Here is a 20,385-nt window from a genome sequence, read left to right on the forward strand (position 1 = left end):
ATTAAAAATATAGTTAGCTATCTTTTTCCATTTAATGGGATGATTTAGTCCATTCACATTAAAAGAAAAAATATGCAAGTCAGCCATAATCTTTTAAATACATTAATATATTGCAGTATATTTTGCACATGTTCAATATGTGTATATAGTAAAGAGAATGTTTGAGGAAGACACTCCTGTCAGAAAGTAAAAGAAAGAGCGTAAAGGTAGAAGAGAAAGAGTAAAAAATGTCATCACAAAGGATCACATTCTCATACATAGAGTTAAAATTTTTTTTAATGGATGCTCCTGTGAGTACAAAGATATAACACATTAATATATTGCAGTATATTTTGCACATGTTCAATATGTGTATATAGTAAAGAGAATGTTTGAGGAAGACACTCCTGTCAGAAAGTAAAAGAAAGAGCGTAAAGGTAGAAGAGAAAGAGTAAAAAATGTCATCACAAAGGATCACATTCTCATACATAGAGTTAAAAATTTTTTTAATGGATGCTCCTGTGAGTACAAAGATATAACACAAAGCTAGCAAAGAATCTTAAAACTAAATCCAAACATCTACATATCACAGCCATTCAAAACCCATTGGGACAGATGGTTAAAACCCGGTCTCTGATCTCTTCTCAGTTTGAAAACTTCTATACTACTTTATATAAATCTGATTTTTCTGCTTCAGAATCGGGGATAGACTCTTTTCTTGCTTCTTTGGTTCATCCGACCTTATCGGACTCTGTGAAATTAAAACTGGACTCTCCCATTACTGTATCTGAGATAGAAGCCGCAATATCATCTATACCTACCGGCAAAGCCCCAGGTCCTGACGGGTTTACCAATGAATTTTTTAAGCAGTTTCGTAATCTTCTGGCTCCTCATCTTCTTTCTTACTATGAATTCCTCCACTCTGATCCAGACAAACAATTCAACTTCACTGAGGCCACTATAGTAGTTATTTCCAAACCTGACAGAGACCCTACCTTGGTTAAAAACTTCCGCCCCATTTCTCTTCTTAATTTAGATTACAAGATCATGACAAAACTTCTTGCACTGAGACTCAACAAAGTGATCCCCTCTCTTATTCACAAAGATCAAACGGGGTTTATTAAACAAAGGTTTATAGGAGACAATATACGCCTCTTTCATCATATTAATGCCCATGCTAAAACACTCTCAGATCCCGTAATTGGCTTGGCCATAGATGCCGAAAAGGCCTTTGACCGAGTTGAATGGCCTTTTCTATTCCAAATTTTAAAGTGGTACAACTTTGGCCCGTTCTATACAAATTGGATTAAAACTTTATATCATCAACCCACAGCTCGCATTTTAATTAATAACTCTCTCTCCAATAAATTCTCCCTACATAGAGGTACTCGCCAGGGCTGCCCTCTGTCGCCGCTGCTATTTAACTTAGCGTTGGAACCTCTCCTCTCTGCTATCCGACAATGCCCAACAATAACAGGAATTGAAACCACTTATTGTCATATCAAATTAGCAGCATACGCTGATGATGTCCTTCTCTTTATCCGAGATCCTGTTGCTTCCCTTCCCTCACTCGTTAATATTGTCTCTCATTACTCCAAGCTTTCTGGATACTTAGTTAACTGGGAAAAATCAGAAATTTTCCCTCTTAATGATCTCATTTACCCCTCAGACCTCGCCCAATTTCCCTTCACGTGGTCACACGGAGCTGTAAAATACTTGGGAGTGTTAATACATAAAGATCCGTCTCAAACTCAAGATCTAAACATATCTAAAATTAAAAGTTTAGTTCTTAACACCCTGTCTCGTTGGTCTCCACTCTTTCTTTCATGGTGGGGCAGAATAGCTTCCATCAAAATGACCCTTACTCCTCAGATAAACTATACCCTCTCAATGCTTCCCTCCTTATGCAAGAAGAAATTTTTTCACTGGTTGAATAAGAAAATATCTGACTTTGTGTGGAATAACAAAAAACCTCGTATTGCTCTAGACAAGCTGAAAGCCTCTAAAATTAATGGGGGTCTGAATGTACCAGATTTTCATTTTTACTATATCGCATCATTGGCCAAATATGGAGCCTACTGGATTACTAACCCTAGTACCCATGACTCACCAACCTGGTTTGACCTGGAACGATTTTTATGTGCACCATTACATGTTTCATGCTTGTTGACGGTACCAGTACCCAAACTCTTGAGAAAATACTCCTTATTGAGTGCAACGCAGCATGCCCTTCATATACTAGACACAATCGCAGAGATTTCAATTAAAGACAGTCCACTCTTGTCCATTTGGAATAACCCCAAAATCCAAATCAATAGTAAATCTCTTTCATGGAAGAGGTGGCAGCGGGCTGGTTTGTGGTCTCTCCATCAGATAACCACTCTCACTTCGTTTGTTCCCTTTGTCACAATTTGCTCTACTTACTCGTTGTCTCCTTCTGCTTACTCACAGTGGCTTTCTCTAACTGAGATGTTATCTTCTATGTCTATACGCTTTGATTATATGACATCCATTCACACTTTGTATCACTGGTCCACATTGGCTATATCAAAAGGTAAAGCGATATCTCTCTTTTATAGTATTCTAAGAGATCACTCTTTTACATTTTCCTCTCATTCCATGAAACATTGGGAATCTATGCTGACAACCTCACTTTCTGATGTTGACTGGGAACTCTTTTGGTCCTCGACAAACCGACCTCTTTTATCATCCAGAGTCTCACAATCAATGTTCTTCATTATGTGGAATGCGGTATGGACACCTTTTCGGATGTGGAAAGCTAACCTAAAACAAAACTCTATATGTTGGAATTGTATGAAAGAAGCTGGGACTCTTGATCACATGCTTTTCCACTGTGCTCAAGTTCGTTCCTTTTGGACGTGCATTTGGGACACCAGAAAGTCTATTACCAATTGTTCAGAAGAAATTTCCTTTGACATTATAATTCTCCGATCTCAACACCCTTGTTTTACACAGTCTAACTGTCCTCCTAAACTCATTGATGCAATGTTTGTGACTGCCCTTATGCACATCTTGAAAAATTGGAAGTCCTCTTCATTACTAAACTATACCTTCTGGTGGAATTCTTTGAGCATGTATCATAAATTTGAATCATATGCTTATGAAAAGAAAAATATAATTCGACTTTCCAAAAATTTGATACAATGTAAATCACCCTGGAAATTCCTAGACTCATATGTTCAATTTATTTCATAGACACTCCTCTCTTCTTCTTCTTCTTCCTCTTCCTCTTCTTTTTCTTTACCTTCATCTTTTTCCTCATTTTATTCTTTTTCTTTCTTCCTTCAATTTCTCTTTCCTCTTATCTTTTCTTTTATTATTTTTTCATGAACAGTCCTAGTACTTTAGATCTTTTAAAACGATTCAATTTTACATTGCTCAATGTAACTGAATATTTGTTATTCTAAATGTTTTGTTTTATATTTTGATACCATGTACTTGAACTGTTTCTTATATTTTTTCAAAAAACTCTAAAAAATATTGAACTCAAAAGAGCGGAAGTAAAAAAAAAAAAAAATACGTTCCTGAGCGTAAGGTCCCGCTTTTCCAACAACAGATTTCCAGCCTCCTTCAACTCAGAAAATTCATGGTGCGCTCGATTTATGATTCCTTCGAACTCACTTCCCGAGCCTCCGCACTGGCTGTAGCCATGCGACGCCTAGCCTGGCTGAGGGTGTCTGACCTTGACATAAATCACCAAGACCGCCTCGCCAACGCGCCCTGCCTTGGTGATGAACTTTTTGGAGAGTCTTTAGATTCCACAACACAAAAACTTTCGGCTCATGAGACCAGATGGGACACGCTGATTAAGCCTAAAAAGAAGACTCCACCTGCACGACCTTACCGGCCTCAGTCCTCTTATCAACGCAGGTTCTCTGCCAGACCGCTTAATCCTCCTCAGCAGCAATCTCGCCGTCCTCGCCAGCAACAGCACGCTCAGGCACGCCCTCAATCTCACCAGCCGACCAAGCCTCTGCCTCAATCTAAACCTCCTCAGCCCTTTTGACTCCTTTCTCCAGGGCATAGCCAGTCTCCAACCCTCGGCGCCTCTTCCTCAACCAATCGGAGGCCGCCTCACCATTTTTCTCCATCGCTGGGAGGTCATCACATCAGACCAGTGGGTACTCAACATCATTCGCCACGGATACTCACTTCATTTCCAGACTCTTCCATCCGACAATCCTCCCGTAGAGTCTGCTTCTCACTCCTCCCAAACTCCACTCCTCCTAAAGGAGGTCCAATCCCTCCTCCTTCTCAATGCCATCGAAGAAGTTCCCCCAGACCAACGGGGTCAGGGATTCTACTCCCGCTACTTCCTGGTACCCAAGAAGACAGGAGACCTTCGTCCCATCCTCGATCTCAGGGACCTCAACAAGTGTTTGGTCAAGGAAAAGTTCAGAATGCTCTCCCTTGCCATGCTTTACCCTCTTCTCTCTCAACACGACTGGCTATGTTCCCTAGACCTCAAGGAGGCCTACACACACATTCCAATCCATCAGACTTCACGTCGCTACCTCCGATTCCAGATACAGCAGCACCACTATCAGTAAAAAGTACTGCCCTTTGGTCTCGCATCATCGCCCAGGGTGTTCACCAAGTGCCTTATTGTGGTAGCGGCCTTTCTCAGGTCTCACAACCTACAGGTGTTCCCCTACTTGGACGATTGGCTAGTGAAAGCAACTACATCTCCACTTGTGCTACAAGCCACTCATCAAACCATCTCTTTACTCCATCTCTTGGGGTTCGAGATCAATTACCCCAAGTCGCATCTGCTTCCCACGCAGCGCCTTCAGTTCATCGGAGCAGTTCTCGACACCAATCTGATGAGGGCGTTCCTTCCCTCATACCGCCACCAGACCCTGCTCCACCTCTGTCGGCAGGTGCTCCTTCATCAATTCATACCTGCTCGACAGATGATGGTCCTCCTAGGCCACATGGCATCGACGGTCCACGTTCTTCCCCTGGCACGCCTCCACCTCAGAACTCCCCAGTGGACTCTAGCCAAACAATGGTCACAAACCACAGATCCTCTTTCACATCCCATCTCTGTGACATCGTCTCTTCAGCTCTCTCTTCAATGGTGGTTGAACTCCTCCAATCTTTCCAGGGGTCTCCTCCACCCCCTCACTCCATGATCCATCCACCCCCTCACTCCATGATCATTACCACGGATGCCTCCCCTTATGCGTGGGGAGCTCACCTGGGAGATCTTCGCACCCAGGGACTCTGGACCCCTCAGGAGCGTCGACATCACATCAATTTTCTGGAACTCCGAGCCATGTTCAATGCGCTCAAGGCCTTCCAGCACCTTCTCTGCCCTCAGGTCCTTCTCCTGTGCACAGACAATCAAGTCGCCATGTACTACATAAACAAGCAAGGCGGCACCGGTTCTCGCCTCCTTTGTCAGGAGGCTCTCCGCATCTGGACCTGGGCCACGGCCCGCAATCTCTTCCTCAAGGCTGTCTATATCCAGGGCGAACAGAACTCTCTGGCCGACAATCTCAGCCGCATCCTTCAACCTCACGAGTGGACTCTGCATCCCCCCACGCTCCACTCCAACTTTGCTCGCTGGGGCACTCCACAAGTGGACCTCTTTGCAACGCCTCACAACCATCAGCTGCCCCAGTTCTGCTCCAGACTCTACTCTCTTCATCGTCTGGCCCCAGATGCATTCCTGCTCGACTGGACGGATCGGTTCCTCTATGCCTTTCCTCCACTGCCTCTAATGTTGCGGACCTTATTCAAACTCCGCAGGGACAGAGCCACCATGATTCTCATCGCTCCTCGGTGGCCCCGCCAACACTGGTTCTCCCTCCTGCTCCAGCTCAGCTCCAGGGAGCCCATTCCTCTTCCTGTGTTTCCTACTCTACTTTCACAGCAGCATCGGTCTCTACTACATCCCAACCTGTCCTCGCTCCACCTGACAGCTTGGTTTCTCTCGGGCTGACCTCTCCAGAGAATCTGTCTCAGCCTGTCCGTCGCATTTTGGATGCATCCAGGAAACCGGCCACCCTCCAATGTTACCATCAGAAGTGGACCCGGTTCTCCTCTTGGTGTCTACTACATCATCACGATCCCACCTCATTAGCGGTGGAACCTGTACTGGACTATTTGCTCTCTCTGTCAAACGCTGGCCTCAAGTCTACCTCAATCAGAGTCCATCTCAGTGCCATCACGGCGTTTCATGAGCCTATCCTCGGAAAACCTCTCATGGCTCATCCACTGGTTTCCCGGTTCATGAGAGGCCTCTTCAATGTCAAACCGCCTCTGCAGCCTCCTCCGGTGGTCTGGGACCTGAATGTGGTTTTATCAGCCCTCATGAAACTTCCATTTGAGCCTCTTGCAACAACTTCATCAAATTCCTCACATGGAAGGTGCTTTTCCTCATTGCCATCACCTCTGCCAGGAGGGTTAGCGAGCTGCATGCACTGGTTGCAGACCCACCTTTCACGGTTTTTCACCATGACAAGGTGGTTCTGCATACCCATCCTAAATTCCTTCCCAAGGTGGTCTCGGCTTTTCACCTCAACCAGTCCATTGTGTTGTCTGTCTTTTTCCCTAAACCCCATTCTCATCCTGGGGAACAAGCGTTGCACACGCTGGACTGTAAGCGTGCCCTGGCTTACTACCTTGACCATACCAGGGCTCACCGCTCGTCTCCTCAGCTCTTTCTGACCTTCGATCCTAACCGTCTTGGTCGTCCTGTCTCTAAACGGACGCTTTCCAATTGGCTTGCTGCCTGCATTGCGTTCTGTTATGCTCGGGCCGGTCTCTCACTCGAAGGTGCTGTCACGGCCCACAGGGTCAGAGCTATGGCTGCTTCTGTGGCTTTCCTCCGTTCCACACCCATCGAGGAAATCTGCAGGGCTGCCACTTGGTCCTCAGTTCACACGTTCACTACTCACTACTGTCTGGATGCCTTCTCCAGACGGGATGGACACTTCGGCCAATCTGTGTTGCAAAATTTATTTTCCTAATGGCCAACCATCCCTCCTCCCTCTCTGTTAGCTTGGAGGTCACCCATACGTTAAGAATATGCTGCCTGCTTGTCCTGGGATAAAGCACAGTTACTTACCGTAACAGGTGTTATCCAGGGACAGCAGGCAGATATTCTTACGACCCACCCTCCTCCCCGGGTTGGCTTCTTAGCTGGCTTACCTTAACTGGGGACCACGCACTCCTCCGTCGGGCGGGAAGGCGGGAAGGCACTCGCGCATGCGCGGTGCGGCCAACTAGAACTTTCTAGTTAAAAAGGTCCGTATCGGGGCTCCGTCGGTGACGTCACCCATACGTTAAGAATATCTGCCTGCTGTCCCTGGATAACACCTGTTACGGTAAGTAACTGTGCTTTTTGCTCAAATATGACAATTCCTCAAGGCAGTCTCTTAAGAAATATGATAACATCAAAACATTTACCAACCTGAAGAACTTACCTGCTAGTTCAAACATGTTCCTTTTGTCATCTTGATCAAAGCACTGATTCATTTAAGTTTCTAAGGATGCTAAAATGCTAACTTTAAGTTACAATATTCAAAGTACTGGTCTCCCCTTATTTTTGTTTTGTCTACTTATCTACTAACCAGACTCTTGGTTATCCCATCATTTCGACAAATTCAGTTCATTGACATGAGCCTATAGTATGGAAAAAGTTACCTCCACTAAACTAAACCTTAAGTTTATATACCGCATCCTCTCCACAGAAGTGGAGCTCGGCACGGTTTACAAGAACTTAAAATATAAGAAGAGAAAGGAAAAGGTTTACATGAGCTTATATATAGAATGGAAGAGTAAGGGGGAAAATAGAATTGCATGTTAGAGAAGAGCCAAGTTTTCAGTTGCTTGCGGAATAATTGGAGGGAGCTCAGGTTCCACAGCGGGATAGTAAGGTCGTTCCAAAGACCTGTGATTGTGAAGAGAAGTGATTTTCCCAATTTACCTGCATAGAGAATACCGTGTAGGGAGGGGAAGGATAGTTCATATCTTTGGGCGGGTCTGGTGGAGTCAGGACACGAGGAGTTAAAGGATAGTGGGATTAGGGGAGGAAGGATGCCGTGAATGATCTTAAAAGCCAGGCAGGAGCATTTGAAATAGATTCTGGGAATTACTGGAAGCCAGTGAAGATTGGTCAGGAGTGGGGAGACATGGTCAGATTTGCATTTTGCAAAGATCAGCTTGGCTGCAGTATTCTGGATAAGCTGGAGTCTTTGAAGACTTTTTTTTGTTAGGCATAAGTAAATGGCATTACAGTAGTCAAGTTTGGAGAGGATGATGGATTGGACGAGGACGGCGAAATGTTTTTGACGAAAGTAGGATCTTACTTTCCTCAGCATGTGGAGGCTGAAAAAGCATGATTTTGCCAAGGAGTTGAGGTGGTCATTGAGGGAGAGAGAAGAATCAATAATGATGCCAAGGACCTTGCTTGAGAACTCAAGGTGCAGAGCAGCGCCTGTGGGTAGTGCGAAGAGGGTGGGCAGGTGTTCTAACTGGGCCGAACCAGAGTAATTTTGTTTTTGATTCATTCAGTTTCATCTGTACCGAGAGGGACCAGGAGTGGAGTCTCATTATGCAAGATGTAATGTTCTCGTGGAGGTTGGTGAGGTTCTGGTCTGTTTCAAGAAAGACAAGGATGTCATCAGCGTATGTGTAGATTGTTTCAAGGGGGGAAAGTTGGAGGAGCTTCAGTGAGGACATATAGATGTTAAAGAGAATAGGGGATAGGGGTAATCCCTGAGGGACACCGCAAGAAGGTGTTCAAGGAATGGACATGGTGCAATTTGTGTTGACAGTGTAGGAGCGAGAGCGAAGGAAGTTTGAGAACCAACTTAGGATGGTGGAGTCAATTCCTATCTCGGAAAGTTGATAAAGTAGTATGTCGTGGTGGACGACATCGAAAGCAGCAGAGAGACCGAATTGTAAAAACAGTGAATTTGTTACGAGAATGTAGTTGTTGCACCTTTGAAATTAGGGAAACTAGGAGGGACTCGGTGCTGAAGCTGGGTCTGAAGCCATGTTGATAGGGGTGGAGAATGGAGAATCTCTCTAGGTAAGAAGAGAGCTGGGTAGCAACTATGGCTTCTAGCAGTTTAGTTAGGAGAGGGATATTTGCTATGGGGCGGTAGTTCGATGGTAAGGAAAGGTCAAGATCGGCTTTTTTCAGAAGAGGGGATAAGGCAATGTGTCCCATTTCTGTGGAGAACAGGCCCGATAGTAAAGCAGTTTTTATAAGACTGGTAAGGGAGGAGCAATTCTTTCAAAAATGTAATGCATGTTTACAAACTTTTGTTTTAACCTTCTTAAACTAGCAGGTTATGAGGTAGTGGTATTTTGGTCTGCAATCCACAGATAACAGCTTAATTTTATCTTTAACACTTTTCTTTCCTAGCTTTTCTTTTTTTAAATTCCTAGCTTTTACTTTTTAAAATTTGTTGTAACATTATTGTAAATGGTATAGATAACTTTGATAAGTGGGTATATCAAGTGTTATGGCCTTGTGTACTCTTGCTTGTGTAATTACTTTGAGGATGATATAGTAAATGTCGGCAGATAAAGACCTGCACTTGGCAAAGGTTCTATTTCTTGATTAAACACTGGTTTACTTAATTTCTCTCTCCCTTCCAATTATGGGGCACAGACCATAGAAGTCTGCTTGGCACTGGTCCTACTTCTCAACTACTGGAGTTGCCATCAAGCCCACTCTAGCCTTGATCCTGATCTGTTTTTGCCTTTTGAGGAACCCAGACCATAGAAGTCTGCCCAGCATTGGTCTGTCTTCCCAATCCCAACCTCTGAAGCTGCTGTCAAAGCTCACTCCAGCTATGAGGTCATTTAAGTTTTTTTTAATTGGGCTCCATCCTTTTTCTGTACAGTGTTCCTCTGTTTATCCCATGCATTATTGAAATTTGTCAGTTTTTTCATCTTTACAACTTTCCACAGGAAAGCATACCAGGAATGCAACAGCCTTTCCCTGTAATCTCAACATATGACCCGTGGTTCTACCACTTCTCTAGTCCTCTGTCATTTTTGTGGCTATGTGATCACACAAGTGCATCAAGTAGCCTGTTGTAAAATCCTGGCTGGTTTAAAACATTGATGTGATGGTGGGTACATTGCTGATAGGCATGTACAGGGATGAAGTTTGGGTGGAGAACAGCATAGTTTTTAAGTGTGCATGTGATTGTGAAATAATTTGAGTTTACCTAAATAATCTAGGCATGGGCATTTATACCACCTCTTGAGCAGTCATAAATGTGCACCTGTGATTTAGGTGCAGTTTGTGCCGCTTCTAGGTGCCCGTCTGCCCTTATAAAATAGTCTCTTGATAGCGTCCATTGGTCCTTTTTGTTTCGTACCCTCGAACATGTTGGGTTGGGTGGCTTTTATCTCAATGCGGTACGTTCTCTTTACTCTAACCCGAGCGCTCAGATTCTTTTCCAATTCTTCGGAGTACTAGGCAGGGCTGCCCGCTTTCACCCCTACTTTTTCTCCTTTCTCTGGAACCTTTGCTTTGTACTCTTCGTGAGTTCGCTGAAGTACAGGGTCTTCATATGGCGGAGGAGGAGTTGAAGACTTTGGCTTTTGTGGACGACATGTTTTTGATTCTTACTAGGCCTGAAGATTCTTTACCAACGGCATTGGATCTCATTTCTGAATTTGGCTTCTGTTCTGGTCTTTCTCTTAATCTGGATAAATCATTTGCATTGCCTTCTCACCCCGAGTTGCGTATGTCCTGGAGGGGCGTCTTTCCCCTTCGTTGGGCCGATTCTGCGTTGAAATATCTGGGGGTACTTATACCTTTAGATTTGTCTAGATTGTATCATTTGAATGTGGAACCGTTGTTTCTAGCCCTTCAGAATAAATTGCAGCTGTGGGGAACCCTACCGTTTTCACTTTTGGGACGGGTGCATCTTTATAATATGCTCATTGTCCTATGATGGTTATATGTGTTTCAGGTCCTTCCTCTTTATTTGACGTCTCGGGATGCCCGCCGCCTAGAGCATTTGGTTCAGAGGTTTCTGTGGGCTGGGAAGCGACCTCGTCTGCCGTATAAACTGGCGGCAGCTCCATGGTACAAGGGTGGATTGGATTTGTTGAACCTTCACTATCTGACCATTGGATGTGGCATGCGACATAGTAATGATCTTTTCAGGTGTACGTCTGCCTTTACTAACACCTCTTTGGAACTTTCCTGTTTTCGGATTATTCATTTTAGTGTCATTCTATTCATCTTCTTTGCCTGAGTCTCTTTCTAGCAGGGTGCTACACCGTCCATTGCGGAAGGTTTGGCAATGGGTCTGCAAATATCATTCTATTTCTGCTTCTATCACTCCCTTTCTGCCTGTCCGATTTAATAGCTCCTTTCTTCCTGAGGTGGATGGACCGAGTTTTGCTTGATGGGAATCAAGGGGCATTCATTATGTGTTTCAATTAGTCGATGATGAGGGAAGAATTAAATCCTTTGCACAGCTAGGGGAAGAATTTCATCTCCCGTTTACTGATTACTTTGCCTATATGCAAATTCACCATTACATTACTTCATTGCCTTCTGGTTCGTTGAAGGCTTCCTGTCAGGAGCTGTTGTCTACAGCTTTTACCATTGGTTCTCCACTCCCGGTTCCCCTTAAATTTCATCATCGCCATTTGAAGGATGAGTCCCCCTTGTTTGATCATGTTACATTATGGAATGCTTGGGCTCGGGACCTCGCTATAGAGCTACCTGAAGATGTGCTTTTGCAGGCAGTCCGTAGATTACCTGCTTTTTGCAAATATACCACTTTTTGGGAGCAACATTATAAGATAGTCTTCCGTTTGTATATTTCTCCTAAGAGGGCCTATCTTGCTGGGTTTCGCAAGTCGGCTACTTGTCCTAGATGCCAGACCCCTGAAGCAGACTTGGGCCATATGTTCTGGACTTGCCCCAATATTCGATCCTTTTGGAATACTATTTTTCTTTTTGTAGAGCGTATTTGGACCAATACAATTCAACGCTCTCCTTTGGTTTTATTTGGAACTGTTCCCCATTACTACCCTCGTCACAGGGGGGCTGCTGCTTTCCTCAAGTGGACTGTCCTTATTGCCTTGAAATGTATCTTACTGAAATGACTTGAGGGGGACATGCCAGACTACTCTATCTGGCGGTGCCGGATGATTACTCTCCTGATGTGGGAATGCAGAGATGTGATGGACTTTTCCTCCCTCTCAGGGTGCGTTTTTCAACGCACCTGGGAACCTTTTTGGACCACCATGACCCCCTTGGCTCATAGCCGATTGCTTAACTGTTGATCCTATGTTTTTCTGTATCACACTGTTACCGTTGGTATGCTTGTGTTGCTTTATGTTAACCCGTTGCCTATGTTGGATTTGTTTTGGGAGGAGGACCTGGGGTGGTGGAGGGATGGGGGGAGGAGAGTTCTGTGTGAGATATTGTACAAAACTTTGAGCTTGTTTGTAGATCTTGTTGTTTATTTGTTTGCTTTCTGTGTGAGATATTGTACAAAACTTTGAGCTTGTTTGTAGATCTTGTTGTTTATTTGTTTGCTTTCTGGATGAGCTCAATAAAATACATTTGAACATAAAATAGTCTCTTAAACTAGCTGCCTATTATAAAAATTACCCCCTAAATACCTACTCTGTAATTTTGTTTTTATCCACTTACATATTTTCTTTCTTTCTTTCTTCCCCCCTCTAGATGATACAGAACTTTCAAGATGAGTCATGTTTTGTTCTGGACACAATGAAAGGTAAATTAATTCAAGTTGCTGTGATACCCTGACTTTGGTACATTCGGTGAATCAATTTAAGTTGCCATGAGTTATTTAAGTATTAAAATAGCCAACCTTTATAGAACCGTGGGCTATTTTCTTTTTAGTATTTTCTTTTTAGTAATAACTTTGTGCTTCCAGCTTTATTGCTCAATTCCCTTTAAATGAAGGGCTTGTTTTGTGAATCAGGATTAAGTTTTGTGTTTTATATATTTGTGGGCGATTTGTTTTTTTATTTCTGTCATTTTCCTCAGCAAGATTAGTCTTGTATATTTGATTGAAATTGGAGAAAATGGAGAAAAGAACACAGCCTGTCCAAGCTTCTGCACCCTAAATTAACAAGACTGGGAAGTCTTTAGTAGTTCACAGCCCCTAGAGAGTCTTAGCCATTGCTTAATGGTGATATCTTGTAGCCATACAGACAGAGTGGCTCAAAAAGGTGGAAGCAATGCCATATACGTCAAAGAGGGAATTGAATCTACTGGAGAGAACACGCCATAACCGATGGTAAAGTTAGAGTGTCTATGGGTCAAAATTCCAGGAACAAATGGACTGGAAACGAAGATCGGCATTTACCATATTTTCACGCATATAACGCGCATACGTGTATAACAGCGCGTGGGAACAAAGCATTCTGTAAAAAAATTTCTATATAGCACGCACACGCGTATACCGCGCATGCTGCTAAAACCTCCTCCCGCCATCCCCGCTTACTCCCTCTTCTGGCCTGCGAACCGGCATCCTCCCCCCCGCTCGCGTCACCCCCCTCCCCCACGATCCTACATCCCCCCCAGCCCCGCAAAGACATCGCTTACCTGATTGGGCACCAGCACCAATGCACAGGACGTGCCAGTGCCCGAAGATCCTCCCTCGCCTGGGCTGGGCTGGGCGGTGCGAGGGAGATCCTCCCTCTTCCCTGGGCTGGGCTGGGCTTTGAGCATTTGCGCATGCTCAAAGCCTTCTGGTCTCGCTCTCTCTGAGATTCTCAGATTGCGGGGAAGGGGGGTGACGCGAGCGGGGGGGGAGGATACCGGTTCGCAGGGGGGATGCCGGATTGCAATGAAAAAAAAAAATTGTATAACGCGCTCACACATATAACGCGCATGGTTATGCTCGGTTTGTAAAATCGTGTATAACGCGCGTGTTATATGCATGAAAATACGGTACTACCGACCCCCAGGGCAGTCCAAAGAAATTGATGGAGAAATGACGGATGAGATTAAATGCAACTGCGAGGGAGGCAACGCAGTTATCATGAGTGACTTCAACTATCCAGGGATAGACTGGACCCTAGGCACCTCCAGCTGCACTAGGGAGGCAAAGTTCCTGGATGCTGTAGGCAATTGCTTCCTGGAACAACTTGTCAAGGAAAATACAAGAGGAAATTCAATTCTGGACTTAATTCTAAATGTACTGCGAGGACCTGCACAAGGTGTAGAAGTAGAAGGGACACTGGGAAACAGCGATCACAATACGATCTGCTTTGACCTGGACGCAGAGGCGAAACATCGGTCCAGAACGGCGGCCATGGCACAGAACTTCCGAAAAGGGAATTACGAAGAGATGAGACGCATGGTGGGGAAGAAGATTAAGAAGAGGATAAGCACTGTAAAAACGCTAGAGCAAGCTTGGTCACTGAGGCGCAAAATCTATATATACCGCTTATCAACAAGGGATCCAAGAGGATAAAGAACAAAAAACTGGTGTGGCTCACTGTAGAAGTTAAGGAAGCGATCAGAGACAAGAAAACTAAGTTTAAGGAACGGAAAAGGTCAAAAAGGGACGAAAACTGGAACAAGCAGAAACAACATTAACACAGGTGCCATAAGAGGCGGTAAAAGGAGCCAAAAGAGACTATGAGGAAAAAACAGCCAAGGAGGTGAAAAACTTCAAGCCATTCTTTCGATATATTAAGGGGAAACGACCCACGAAGGAAGCGGTGGGACCGTTGAATGACCGTGGAATGAAGGGAGTGCTAAAGGAGGACAAAGCAATAACTGATAAACTAAACACATTTTTTACGTCTCTATTTATCGAAGAGAATATACACAGCATACCAGAACCCATCAGGCTATATGCTGGAAACGAAGACTGGAAACTGACAGGGTTGATGGTCAGTCTAGAAGAGGTATGCAGGCAGATAGGCTTAAAAGCGATAAATCCTTGGGATCGGATGGCATCCATCCGAGGGTCATCAAGGAACTGAAAGGGACTATAGCTTTACTGCTTCAACTAGTAGCCAACCTGTCGATCAAATCGGGAAAGATTCCGGTAGGTGGAGAATGTTACGCCAATCTTCAAAAAAGGTTTGAGGGGGGACCCGGGAAACTACAGACTGGTGAGTCTGACCTCGGTACCGGGAAAGATGGTAGAGGCGCTGATAAAGGACCGAATCATTGATCACCTTGACGGACACGGGCTGATGAGGACCAGCCAGCACGGTTTCAGCAAAGGCTGATCTTGTTTGACGAACTTGCTGCACTTCTTTGAGTGAGAAAATAGGCAGATAGACAAGGGCGACCCGATCGACCATTGTATATCTGGATTTTCAGAAGGCATTCGACAAGGTTCCACATGAACGACTACTGCAGAAAATTGCAAGCCATGGAATCAAGGGTGACATACTCACGTGGATTAAAAACTGGCTGGAGCATAGGAAACAGAGAGTGGGGATAAATAGACAATATTGGGACTGGAAGAGCATCACCAGTGGGGTGCCGCAGGGCTCGGTGCTTGGGCCCATGCTCTTCAACATCTTTATAAACGATCTGGACATTGTTACGACGAGTGAGGTGATTAAATTTGCAGACGATACGAAGTTACTCAGAGTAATGAAGACACAGGGGGATTGCGAAGATCTGCAATGTGACATAATCAGGCTCGAGAAATGAGCATCGACATGGCAGATGAGGTTCAACGTGGATGTCTGGGGCGGTACTTGGAGACACCTCCCAGGAAAGAGACTTGGGAGTTCTGATCGATAAGTTGATGAAGCCCGCGGCGGCGAAAAGGGCAAACAGAATGCTAGGAATGATAAAGAAGAGGATCACGAACAGATCGGAGAAGGTTATCATGCCGCTGTACCGGGCCATGGTGCGCCCTCACCTGGAATACTGCATCCAGCAATGGTCACCATACATGAAGAAGAACACGGTACTACTCGAAAGGGTCCAGAGAAGAGCGACTAAAATGGTTAAGGGGCTGGAGAAGTTGCCATACAGCGAGAGATTAGAGAAACTGGGCCTCTTCCCCCTTGAAAAGAGGAGATTGAGAGGGGACATGATCAAAACATTCAAGATACTGAAGGGAATAACTTAGTAGATAAAAACAGGTTGTTCACCCTCTCCAAGGAAGGGAGAATGAGAGGGCACTCTCTAAAGTTGAAAGGGGATAGATTCCGTATGAACATAAGGAAGTTCTTCTTCACCCAGAGAAAACTGGAACGCTCTTCCGGAGTCTGTCGTAGGGGAAAACACCCTCCAGGGATTCAAGACAAAGTTGGGCTTCTTCCCCCTTGAAAAGAGGAGATTGAGAGGGGACATGATCAAAACATTCAAGATACTGAAGGGAATAGACTTAGTAGATAAAAACAGGTTGTTCACCCTCTCCAAGGAAGGGAGAATGAGAGGGCACTCTCTAAAGTTGAAAGGGGATAGATTCCGTATGAACATAAGGAAGTTCTTCTTCACCCAGAGAAAACTGGAACGCTCTTCCGGAGTCTGTCGTAGGGGAAAACACCCTCCAGGGATTCAAGACAAAGTTGGACAAGTTCCTGTTCAACTAGAAAGTACGCAGGTGAGGCTGGGCTCATATAGAGCACTGGTCTTTGACCTAAGGGCCATCGTGTGAGCGGACTGCTGGGCACGATGGACCACTGGTCTGACCCAGCAGCGGCAATTCTTATGTTCTTTACACAGGGGAGCACAGTGTAGAACTCTCCAGCTGAAACCTGTCAATGAAGTGACTGGGCTAAGATGGAAGATAGCTATAAAACAGGGGAAATGCTAGGGTAATTGTGAATGGAAATATGTACTACTGTAGCTTAATGGAGGCTAGTTCTAACTGAGAGCTGTAGGACCAAAGAAACATGGGGAAGAAGAGAAGACACATTCCACTTCATTTATGACTTCTCTAATATGCAACAGTACATAAACAGTTGTGTGATAGTCTGTGAGGCTCATTTTTAAAGACATAGATTCACAAAAGCCCTATATGTACTGTGTCAGGGGCCTGATAAATGAGCCTTTGGATCATCATTAGAAAACCATTTTCAGTTCCTTCTGAGCTATAGGAGACTTCCAATGATGAGAACACTGAGCTTTAAGTTAGAACTCCTTCAGCTGCAAGTTAAAATCCTGTGGTCACATATTTCAAGGTGTGCACGTCACATTTTCTTCTCAGTTCTATTCCTATGCTTTTTCCATTACATCTCTGTTTCACCTAGTTATGCCATGTTCCTATTCTTGTTCTATGTTCCCTCTAGAAAATTTTATGCAAACTAAATGCCAGAAACTGTTTCAGCTAATGCTGTCCAGGTGTGGTTGTACATATATGAGAAGTTACCATATTTTTCGCTCCATAAGACATACTTTTTTTTCCACCCAAAAGTGGGTGGAAATGTTCGTGCATTTTATACAGCGAAGGTACTTTTTTTTAAACATCCCACCCCAACGTACCGTTTTAAATGCCCACACCCCATACGGCTCTCCCTAGCATCGGAGAGCACCCAAAGCCTGCAGTGTCCAGATCCAGCGTCCCGCCCTCTCGATGGACGGGGCCTTACCTACAAGCTGCTTTTTGACCCAGCGAGAGAAGTCATCTTCCACGCTGTGACTGCTGCTGACCTAATTACGGCAACCTGCACAGCAAACTGAGCAGGATGGCATTGGCCTCCAAAGCACATTGCCTCTGCCACGGTCCTGCCCTTGACGTCAGAAGAGGGGTGGGACCACGGCAGAGGCAAAGTGCTTCAGAGGCCAATTGCAGCCTGCTAAGTTCGCTTTGCAGGCTGCCGTAATTAGGTCAGCGGTAGTCACAGCGTGGAAGACGACCTCTCTCGCTGGGTCAGGAAGCAGCTTGGAGGTGAGGGCCCCGGCGGGACACTGGATCTGGACACTGGAGTGGGGGGGTGAGAGGAGGCTTCCAAGGGACCTTGAGGAGGGGCAGGAAAACAGACATGAAGACAAGGCAGATGCTGGACTAGAGGGGGTAGAGATAGGAAACACTCAAAATGTTAGTGGAAGGATGACAGAGGGAGAAACCTGAAACAAAAGGGAGGCAGAAGAGAGGGGGGCAGATGTTGGACTTAAGGGTGTATAAAGGGAAGAGAGAGAGACTGCAGAGAGGTGAAAAGATTCTGGACCAGGAAGGAAGGAGAGAGAGAGAAGCAGAGAAAAACCTGGAAGAAAGGAGAACAAATGCTGGACATGGTGATGGGATGGGTTGGGGGGATGTAAGCAGAAGAAAGACACTTGGAAGAGAGGGGGGCAGATGTTAGACTTGGGGGTGTATAGAGGGAAGAAAGAGTGACTACAGAGAGGTGGAAAGATTCTAGACCAGGGAGGAAGGAAGGAGAGAGAGAAGCAGAGAAAGACCTGGAAGAAAGGAGAACAAATGCTGGACATGGAGGTGGTATGGGGGGTTGTAAGCAGAAGAAAGACAGAGAGAGATAGAGACCTGGACCCAAAGGGGATGGGGCTGGATTGTGAAAGAAATGTTGGATGCACAGTCAGAAGGAAGTCCAACCAGAAACTAATTAAATCACCAGACAACAAAGGTAGGAAAAATGATTTTATTTTCAATTTAGTAATCGAAATGTGTCAGTTTTGAGAATTTATATCTGCTGTGTGTATATGAAAAATGAAAAGAAAAAATTGCATTACAATTAGTAGGGGAGGGGGGACAGAGCCTGGCAAGGAGTGGGGTTGGATGCAGAGCCTGGCAGGGAGTGAGGGGGCTGGGTGCAGAGCCTGGTATATGTTAGTACACAATTTGGTTCAGAATGTTTTTTTCTTGTTTTCCTACTCTAAATCTAGAGTGCGTCTTATGGTCAGGTGTGTCTTATGGAGCAAAAATACGGTACATTACAAAGTGTATTGGGGTTTTCCAAGATGCTATATGAAACCAAATTGTTCTGTCACAATAAAAATGTTGATTTGTCTTAACTATGTTTTATTTTCTTTTTGTGTTTATATGTGGTTTTTTAAAATTTTTTTATTTTGTTACAGCTGAAACCAATGACAGCTATCATATCATCCTAAAGTAGAAGCTTGTATGAGAAGAAACCTGAAAGCTCACTCCTCTTTCATGTGCTCTGTGTTCCTCTGAGCTGTGCCTGAGGCAGACACACAAGTCCCTGGGAAGCTCTGTTAAGAAAAAAAAAAGAAAGAAACCATCTTAACAATAGATTGAAGCCTTTGTATCCCTTTCCAGCAATTTCCCATCTTGGCATATGGATCTTTTTCTCTGGCCATGCAAACCGATCTCCGTGTGCGGCTTGTTCCATCTTCTCCTGCTCCAGTCCAATCCTGCCCTGTTTCATGCGCTCTGTGCTACACCAACATTGTTAACCTCCTAGAGTCTAACCACCTTCAGCCTGCAGTGAAAACAGCACTCCAGCGGCACTCCAAAGATGCACACTATTTTCCACACTCAGCTGTGGGGTGAAACCTGATTCACTGTTTGTGCTTTACCAGTATGGCTAATAGTATTTCCACACTTCTGCATTTCACCAACAAAACCTCTGCCCCCCTTTCATTTGGATTTGTTTTTAAAACTGCAAACATCTGCTTGACCTAGCTATCCCTCAACACATTTGAAATAAAACTTTTCATATGCTTATGAAAAGGGACTGACTTATTTTCGTGTTTGCACATACAATTTTATTCCTTTTAATTTCCATTATTTTGAAATCTGTGGGTTATTTCTTTTAAATTGTGTTCAACATGGATTGCTTCCTAGTTTTTATTTTAACAAAGAGAAAAATTAACTACTGAAGTAGTTTTGAAGAGATTACAAAGATATTTGGAGTCACAGGGCATTGAGGTGCTGTACAAAGACTGTCTGATACAGACAAATCTGAAGGACTCGTTTTGAGTTTGTGCATAATCAGGTCTATTGAAATGTCGACCTCTTTTGTATGTTATTTTTTTTTTCTAGATGGTGATAGATGGGGGACTACTGTATTTGAGATCTATGCTTTTTGTTTTTCTGTTTTTTTCACTATGCCACAAATGTAATAGTAAAATGTACAGTATCAGCAACTGGTTGACCTTACCTGTTGGAATACTAGTCTAACTTCTATTTTTATTGATATGTTTCTGAATGTGTACAAATGCTTTTTAATTAAGCCACTGTGTTTGAGAACCTTAATCTCTGATTTAAGGCTGCAGTTGCTTTTTGTGACTGAGTTGTGAATTCTGCTAACATACACACATTCTTATACTCTGAACCTACAGCTTTAACAAGAAGTTAAGATTCTGACTGTGAAACTCAAAATTATGTTGGTGTTTTGACCTGATTAAATTTCAGAAACAAATCATGAACTCAGACAGGTAGATCTGGCAATGATGTCAGGTTCACCTAGAAGAATAGGTGTACTAGAAGGTATCTTGGGTGCTGTCCTTGA

At 44.3% G+C, this 20,385-nt stretch overlaps 1 protein-coding gene across 1 annotated transcript in view; it reads left to right on the forward strand.

Annotated features, from left to right (window-relative positions):
• The window catches only part of TFCP2 (transcription factor CP2), a 171,793-nt gene extending 151,773 nt beyond the window's left edge, over window positions 1-20,020 (forward strand). The window contains exons 14-15 of the mRNA XM_033939022.1: window positions 12,686-12,737; window positions 18,986-20,020. Of these exons, the coding sequence (XP_033794913.1) occupies window positions 12,686-12,737; window positions 18,986-19,023 (90 nt within the window). The 3' untranslated portion in view covers window positions 19,024-20,020. The remainder of the gene's footprint in view (window positions 1-12,685; window positions 12,738-18,985) is intronic.
• The last annotated feature ends 365 nt before the right edge of the window (window positions 20,021-20,385 follow it).

The sequence above is a fragment of the Geotrypetes seraphini genome, chromosome 3 (assembly GCF_902459505.1).
Source record: "Geotrypetes seraphini chromosome 3, aGeoSer1.1, whole genome shotgun sequence".
NCBI classification, from domain to species: domain Eukaryota; kingdom Metazoa; phylum Chordata; class Amphibia; order Gymnophiona; family Dermophiidae; genus Geotrypetes; species Geotrypetes seraphini.